The sequence below is a fragment of the Anser anser genome (genome assembly GCF_964211835.1).
Source record: "Anser anser genome assembly, chromosome: 18".
In the NCBI taxonomy this organism is placed as follows: domain Eukaryota; kingdom Metazoa; phylum Chordata; class Aves; order Anseriformes; family Anatidae; genus Anser; species Anser anser.
Genome location: NC_139739.1, coordinates 13,814,244 through 13,822,463, shown reverse-complemented (window position 1 = coordinate 13,822,463; position 8,220 = coordinate 13,814,244). Strand labels below are relative to the sequence as shown.

Sequence of the window (8,220 nt, the reverse complement as noted above, 5' to 3'; positions counted from 1 at the left end):
GAAAAGGACAAGGGAAGGAGAAGAGCAAAGAAAGGAGGAGCAGGAGGGGAAGAGGAAGGGAAAGGCAAGGAGAAGGAGGACAAGAAAAAGAAGGGCAAGGAAAGGAGGAGGAGGAGAAGAGAAGAAAGGCACGGGGAAGGGGAAGGGCAGTAGAGGTGGGACGAGAAGCCAAGAGGACGAGAGGCGCCGGGCGCCCCCAGCCCTGCTCATGGCCGGCCGGGCGCACCCCCTGCTCCAGCCCCCGCCACGGGGCTGCTCCCGCGGGGACCCTGGGGCCCTCCTGGGGCCCCCACCCTCCGACAGCCCCCGGGTGCCACCGGTGCCACCACCCCGTCCCCGTGGCCACCCCAACCCAGCACCCATCACCTGCCCGGGGACCGTCCCTGTGGCCACCATCGCTGCCCCGGGGGGGTGCCCCCCACCTGCACCCCCACCCCCACCCCCCATCAGGGCCAGGCGTCCTCCTCCAGCCCCTCGGCCTCGCGCGGCGCCCAGGGGGGCTCCAGCAGGGAGGAGAGGACGCTCTGCAGGGCCCGCCAGGGCTGGGGGCCGCCGGGGGGCCGCGGCGTGGGGATGCGGGAGGGCTTCTTGCCGGGCTGCGTGTCCAGCCGCGGCTTGGCGCGGGGCCGTGGGGCGGGGGGCGCGGGGCAGGGGACCCCCGGCATCCCCGCGTCCCCCGGCCCCTCGTCGTCCTCCTCCTCCTCCGCCGGCACCCACTCGAGGTCGGACTCGGCGCCGGAGGCCGGCACCAAGCTGCTCTCGTCCGAGGAGCTGGACGGGCGCCCGTGCCCCCCGCTGCCCTCCTGCGGGTGGGGGGCGGCCGGGGGGGGCCCGGCCCCGCCGTGCTTGCCGAAGACGTTGAGGGAGGACGAGGAGGACGAGGAGGAGCAGTAGGCCGAGTCGGCGGCCGCCCCGCCGCCGGGCTCGGGGGTCCCCTGGGTCGGGCGGGCGGCGGGGGGCGAGGGCTCGCCGTCCTCCAGCTCCATCAGCCGCGTGTTGGCCAAAAATTCCTCCTCCAGCCTGCCCAGCAGCTGCTGCTCCTGCCCGGGCTCCAGCTGCAGCGGGGCCCGCAGCCTCCGCACCAGCTCCTCCAGCTCCTCCTGGAAGGCGTCCCCATCGCCGTCCCCGTCCCGGTCCCGGTCCCGTCCCGCTCCCCCGGGCAGCGAGGAGCGCCGGGGGGCCGGGACCCTGGCCGGGGTGCGGGTGCCGCCGTCGGTGCGTGCCCACGAGTGCTGCCCGTCGCGCCCGCGGCGGATCAGCAGCACGGCCTCGGCGCCGGGGCGGCCCTGGCTGCGGGCACGCGGCGGCCCCGTGCCCGGCCCGTTGGGGACACGCGGGCGGCCCCGCTCGTCCCCGAGGCCCGCGGGGGGCTTGCGCAGGGGCAGGGGGCTGCGGTCGCCCGAGCGGCTGCGGCCGGGGGGCTGCCGGCGGGGTGAGGGGGCCGCGGGGGCTGCAGGCCGGTGGCCCCGCGGTGGCCCCGCCGAGGACACCGATGACACCGATGAGGAGTCGCTGTCCCCGGAGTGGCGCCGGGCGCGGGCGGGAGCGGGGTCACGGGGCCTGGGGGGGGGGGGAGAGAGGAAGAGGAGGGTGAGGGGACCGGACCCCCATTGCAGCCCCCATTGTACTCCCATTGCACCCCCAGCCCCCTCCATTGCACCCCCCCATTGCACCCCTTGAACCCCCCACTGCCCCCCCCATTTCATGCCTTGAACCCCCCAGTACACCCCCATTGCAACCCCTGACCCCCCCACTGCACCCACCCATTACACCCCCATGCACTCCTTGCACCTGCACCCTCTCCGCGCCCCCCCCTTGCACTGTGCAGCCCCATTGCAGCCCTTGCACCCCCCCCCCAATTGCACCCCTGCACCCCCATTGTGCCCTGTGCAGCCTCCTTTGCACCCCCATTACACCCCATTACCCCCATTACACCCCATTACATCCCATTGCACCCCATTACCCCCCATTACACCCCATTACACCCCCACTGCACCTCCCCATTACACCCCCCATTGCACCCCCCCCCCATTGCATCCCATGGCAACCCCATTACACCCCATTGCACCGAACTGCCCCCCCATTAACACCCCCCCTTACCCCCCTTTACCCCCCATTGCACCCCCTTACCCCCCCAGTACCCCCATTACACCTCCCACTGCACCCTGCCATTACATCCCATGACACCCCCACTGCACCCCCATTACACCCCCATTACCCCCATTACAGCCCCATAACACCCCCATTACCCCCCCATTACAGCCCCATTACCCCCCTATTACATCCCATTGCACCTCCCACTGCACCCTCCATTACCCCCCATTACCCCCCATTACCCCCCATTACAGCCCCATTACCCCCCTATTACATCCCATTGCACCTCCCACTGCACCCTCCATTACCCCCCATTACCCCCCATTACCCCCCATTACAGCCCCATTACCCCCCTATTACATCCCATTGCACCTCCCACTGCACCCTCCATTACCCCCCATTACCCCCCATTACCCCCCCATTACAGCCCCATTACCCCCCTATTACATCCCATTGCACCTCCCACTGCACCCTCCATTACCCCCCATTACCCCCCATTACCCCCCCACCCCCACCCCCTCCTGTCAATCTCAGCAGTGGGCGTGGCCCCGCGAAGCCCCGCCCCTCCCGGGCCGCGCGCACCGCGCCTGCGCAGTGAGGCGGGGGGGGGGGGCACTGTGGTGCCGCTCGGTCCCCGTGGGGCCCCGCCCCCCCCGGTTTCCTGCCCCCCCCCCCCCCCCGAGCAGCACCCATGGGCGCTGAGCCCTACCTGAGGGCGCCGCCGGGGCTCCTGGACGGGCTGGCGGAGCCGTGCGCGGGGACCCGCGGGGGCAGGACGGCACCGGCCGCCGGCTTCGGGATGCCGCTGGGCGGGGGGCAGCCCCCGGCAACGGGGAGCCGCCGGTCCCGGTCCCGGTCCCGGTCCCCGGGGCAGGCGGGCTCGGCACGGCGCGGGGTGCTGGGGCTGGCGGCTGCTTTCTGCGGGGAGAAGGCCGGGGGGCGGGCGGGGGGCAGGCGGTGGGCTGCAAGGGAAAAGGGACGCGGGGGGGGGGGGGTCAGGGGGTGCTCGCCCCGTCCCACCCGCCCCCAGCCCCTCGCGCAGTGCCGGGACCCGGGGCCTTTTCTGGGGGTGAATTGATTTGGCCGAAAGCGGGAACAAACTTTTCTCGTTTTTTCCCCCGTTTCAGCCGGATCAGAGCCCCGCGCAGGCCGCCCCACGGGGAAACGGCCCCGCAGGGGGACAGGAGAGGCGAAACGGCCCCGCGGGGGGGTGAGCGGGGGGCTTTGGGGGACCGGGGGGGGCACTCACAGAGGGAGGCGCAGCGGCACGGGTCGTGCTTGTCCAGGTAATGCTCCAGCGTGTCCCAGCCGCCGCCGACGCGCACCATCACGTGGCTCCTCAGCACCTGGGCGGGGGGCGCGCCGTCAGCCCCAAAACCCCAAAACCCCCAAAACGGCACCATGGACCCCCAGGGTGCGGGGGGAGCCCCCACCAGGTCCCCAAAGGGAGGCGGGGGTGGGGTGGGGTGGTTGTGGGGAACGATAAATCCCGTCCCCACCCGGGGCTGGGGGCACTGAGCCCCAGGGCACCAAACCCCGACCCTCCTGGGGTTCCCCCGTGGACGGACCCCCCCCCAGCACCGCGCAGGATGGGTCCCCAGCCCCCTCCCCCCCAAAACACAGGCAGGGGAAGCAGCAGGAGGTGGGGTGCGGCGGCTCTTACTCGAACAAAGATCAGCGCGTTGGAGTCTCCCACTTTGTATTTACCCTCTGAGACTTTGACCATGGGGAACTGGGACGGGCACGTGCAGCAGCCCAGGATCTCCCGCACCTGTGGGCAGACAGACGAGACCCCCCCCCCGGTCAGCCCCCCCACCCCAAAACCTGGCTGCGTGCCCCGGCCACGACTGGGGGGGGAGCCGAGCAGCTCCCATCCCGTGTGCCCCCCGGGCTGGGGGGCACCCACGGGGGCCGCAGCGCCCACAGAGCCTCCCTGGGAGAGGGGCCCCAGGGACTTCCCACAGCCGGGCACCGAAAACAGCCGTTAAAAAAAAAAAAAAAGGAGAATTAAAAAAGCCCCAGAATCCTCCCGCGGCTCCCAGGCGTGTCCCCAGGGTGGGTTTTTCCACTCAGGAAAGCTTTAATTCTTGGCACGGATAAAAACAAGCGAGGATGTTGGGGGGCGGCGAGGCTGTGCCCCACGGCGGGGGAGGTCCCCAAAGGGGCTGTGGACCCCCGCCGTCCCCCGTCCCAGTCCGCCCGCGCCCGTGGGGCCGGGAAGCCGCGGGGCTGACGTCAGGGATTAGGCACCAGTCCACGCCGGGGGACGCGGGGACGCGGCCGCATCCTGCCCTGGCTGGAGGAGTGGCGGGGCACAGGGGCACAGCCTGGGGACACAGGGGGCTCGGGGGGGGGGGGGGATTTGGGGACAGGGACCCCCCTGGCACACCCCTTTTGTGCCTGGGCTAAGCCCCAGCGGGGGTTCGGCATCAGCACGGGCCCGGCCCGAGGGGTGGGTGCTGCTGCGACGGTGCCCCCAGCACCTGCACCTCTCTGGCTTCACCAACCCCCCCTGTTTGCTCATTTTTTAGCAATTGCTCTTTTTTATTCTTATTTTTTTGTGCAATTCCTCCTTCCTGCCCATCTTTCTCCTCCAGCCAGGCCAGGATGCGGCCCCCCCCACGAGCCCCTCAGCCGTGGGGAAACTGAGGCACGGGGGGAGGCTGCGGGCAGCGGGGAGCCACGGGGCCTGACCCCGAGCCCTGAGGACGTTGGGACGAGCGCTGCCCCCCCTGGGGACCCGTCCCCCGGTGCGGTGGCTGGGCCAGGCCGGATGCAGGCTCCTCCCTGGCTCCATCGCTGCCCATAAAAGCCCATGGCGAGGCATTACGCAGCCCGGAAAAATGCACCCGGGGCTGGCAGCACCCGGCGGGGGGACCGGGGCAGGTGGGGTGCCCGGGGTGGGGGGGCAGCAGCACCCCCATGTCCCCCCCCCGCCTCCCTCCCCGAGCTGCATCAGGCTGCGGGACTTAGGGAGGAATCGGGGTTTCGATTAAAAAACGGCTTTGGGATTAGGGGATGGGGGGGGTCAGGGGAGGGCAGGGCCCCCCGCCCCTCCTCGGCCGCGTTAATCCGCCCTGCGCACGGGCCGGATCCTGCGCCCAGCACGGCGCTAATCCCGGCTGAGCCGCCCGCGGTGCCGTGTGCCCCCCCCGGTGCCCCTCCTCATGTCCCCGGGGAGGCCACCGCGGGGTGGCAGCCCCACATCCGTGGGAGGAGGTGGTGGTGGCGGTGACACCCACGTCCTCCCTGCGATTATGGCCTCGGCCCCCGAAATAGCCCTTCCCCGGCGCCGGGAGGGCACGGAGCCCAGCGGGGCGGCCGGGGACCTCCTACGGACCGCAGAGAGCCTGGCTGGGTGGGTAGCGCAGGCACCCCGTGGGCTGGCCAGAGCCTGGTTGGGCACACGGGGAGGACCTCCCACAGAGCATGGAGAGCCTGGTTGGGTGCACGGAGAGGACCTCCCACGGGCCGTAGAGCTCCCGTTGGGCGCACCGGGAGGACCTCCCATGGGCTGCTGGGAGCCCGGGCGGGTGGATGGAGAGACCTGCCATGGGTCACAGAGGTCCGGGTTGGGTGGATGGAGAGGCCATCCTACGGGCCATAGAGATCCCCGTTGGGTGGATAGAGAGGACCTCCCACGGGCCATAGAGCTCCCCGTTGGGTGGATGGAGGACCTCCTATGGGCCATAGAGATCCTTCTTGGGTGGCTAGAGAGGACCTCCCATAGGTCATAGAGCTCCCCGTTGGGTGGATGGAGAGGCCATCCCATGGGCCATAGAGATCCCATTGGGTAGCTAGACAGGACCTCCCATGGGCCATAGAGATCCCCGTTGGGTGGATAGAGAGGCCGTCTTATGGGCCATAGAGCTCCCGTTGGGTAGCTAGACAGGACCCCCCATGTGCCATAGAGCTCCTCGTTGGGTGGATGGAGAGGCCATCCTATGGGCCATAGAGCTCCCGTTGGGTGGATGGAGAGGCCATCCTATGGGCCATAGAGCTCCCGTTGGGTGGATGGAGAGGCCATCCTATGGGCCATACAGCTCCGCTGGGTGGCTAGACAGGACCTCCCATGGGCCACAGAGCTCCCCGTTGGGTGGCTAGAGAGAACCTCCCAAGGCCAGACCTCCCCGCCGGAGGACGCGGAGGCCCTCGCCCACACGAGGCCGCCCGGCGGCCGCGCTGCTCACCAGCTCGTCCAGGTTCCTCAGGTCGCACAGGGCCAGGCGCTGCGCCCCGCCGGCCGAGGCGAGGGCCTGGGAGCGCGAGGCCCGGCCCTCGTGGTGCACGCCCAGCGCGCCGGAGGCCGTTTGGTCCCGCATCTCCTCCTCGATCTCCTCCTCCATCTGGATCAGCATGGGGGCCAGCATGCCGAACTTGGCGCCCCGCCGGGCCACCTCCAGCAGGCAGAGGACAAAGTTCTTCTCGTTCTTCTTCAGCACCAGGTCGTTGGTCTCGAACATGAGGACGTCCTGGATGCCCAGGTCCTGCCGGCACCACTGGATGAAGTTGGAGACGTTGTCGCGGGCGATGAAGGAGCCGGGCGCCACGTTGCGGGCCTGGAAGACCACCTCACGCCGGGGGACACGCATGCGGGCGGCGGCGGCCGGGTGCCGCCGCTGGAAGTCCCCGGCGCTGCGGTTGACGTTGTTGGCGTGCTGGCAGAGGGCGCAGCCCGTCTCCAGGCTCTCCAGGAAGGTGTCGGCCTGCACGTCCAGCTCGTAGAGGGTGTTGAACCACTCGGCCAGGTCCTCCTTCATGGCGTACAGGTACTCCTCGCTGGAGCGGAACGGGCGGATGCTCTTGGAGGCGGCCGACTGGATGTTGCTCTGGTCGGCCATGGCGAGCTGGGGGGGCAGCGGGTGCCGTTAGGGACTGGGGGGGGGCTCAGACCCTGCACCCCCCCCAGCAGCTCCTCCCGAAGCACAGCCTCCCCCCGCCCGGTGCCCCCTCCCGCCCAGCGTCCCCCCATGGGCAGGGGGATGTCACCGCCGCCTGCGGGACCCCCATCGTGTCCCCTCTGCCCCGCGTCACCCCGCTGTGCTGTGTGCCCCCCCCCCGATGGGGTTGACGTCCCCACTGCCCCCCCCATCCCAAAGCTGCCCAGTCATCGTGGGTGGCACCCACCCACCCGGCTGCCAGCACCCTGGGTGCCTCCTGGAGGGACCCTTGGGGGGGGGGGGTCCAGGGAGACCCCCCCCAAAAGCAACCCTGTGGGGGTCTAACGTGGGGCTGGGGGGGCTGCATTGGGGGAGGGGGGACATTGGGGGGGGGGTCACAAGAGCCAGTGAGCCCCCACCCCTGGGGAGAGCCCCCCCACCCCACCCCCTCACCCCGGGGGTCCCTGCTGGGGGGGGCACTGACACGGGGGTGTCCGGGGGGGGGCAGTGGGGCTGTGCCCGGGGGGAATGGGGGGGTTTTGGGGTGGTGTCTGCCGGGGGGGTGGCTCTGACAAGGGGTGCCCTGGAGGGGTACGGGGGGGGGGGGTCTTGGGGTGGTGTCTGCTGGAGGGGGGGCGCTGTGCTGGGGGGGGGGGGAGGTTAACAGGGGGAGGGGCGAGCTCTCAAACTGGGGGTCCATTTTTGGGGGGGGGTCTCACTGCCGGAGCAGGGGGGGTCGGTGGCGGGGGGGGGGGGTCGGGGGAGGGGCAGCACCTGCGCGGCAGATGCCGACCGGGGGATGGGGGGGGGGGGGGCACGGGGACCCGGGCCGGACGCAGCCCCCCCCAGCCCCCCTTCCCCCCCCGGCCCCCCCCCCGGCCCGCACTCACCGGCCCCGCGCTCCGCTCCCCCCGCGCCGCTCCCCGCCGCGGGCCGCTGCCGCCGGGCCGGGCCGGGCCGGGCTCTGACCGCCGGGGGGGGGCCCCGCCGCCGCCACCCGGCCCCGCGCCCCCGCCGCCATCCGCCGGCGGCCCCCGGGGCCGAGCGGGGCCGAACCGGGGCCGAACCGGGGCCGAACCGGGGCCGAACCGGGGCCGAACCGGGGCCGAACCGGGCCGAGCGCCCCCACCGCAGCCCCGCCGCCGCCGCGCCCGGCCGGGAAGTTGGAGCCGGCCCAGAAAGGGCCGGGATGGGAGCGGCGGGGGCGGGGGCACGGCCGGGGGGGGGCGGCGGCGGGACCGGGGGG

General features: G+C 71.7%; 1 protein-coding gene across 1 annotated transcript; it reads right to left on the bottom strand.

The window, feature by feature from the left end:
- Positions 1-6: 6 nt before the first annotated feature.
- On the bottom strand, positions 7-8,061 carry GAS2L1 (growth arrest specific 2 like 1). The gene is made up of 6 exons (XM_083804631.1): positions 7,865-8,061; positions 6,285-6,941; positions 3,758-3,865; positions 3,344-3,440; positions 2,804-3,056; positions 7-1,560 (listed from the first exon to the last, which is right to left on the bottom strand). The coding sequence occupies exons 2-6, from the start codon at positions 6,933-6,935 to the stop codon at positions 447-449; spliced, it is 2,223 nt and encodes a 740-aa protein (XP_083660757.1). The 5' UTR covers positions 6,936-6,941; positions 7,865-8,061; the 3' UTR covers positions 7-446.
- Positions 8,062-8,220: the final 159 nt, after the last annotated feature.

What these genes read in the sequence shown, in the direction of transcription:
- GAS2L1 (XM_083804631.1), bottom strand. Translation starts at nt 6,935, where the DNA reads ATGGCCGACCAGAGCAACATCCAGTCGGCCGCCTCCAAGAGCATCCGC. An exon ending in TGAGGAACCTGGACGAGCTG is followed by an intron (nt 3,866 to 6,284) that starts GTGAGCAGCGCG and finishes GTCTGCCCACAG; the next exon opens with GTGCGGGAGATCCTGGGCTG. An exon ending in GTGCCGCTGCGCCTCCCTCT is followed by an intron (nt 3,057 to 3,343) that starts GTGAGTGCCCCC and finishes TTTCCCTTGCAG; the next exon opens with CCCACCGCCTGCCCCCCGCC.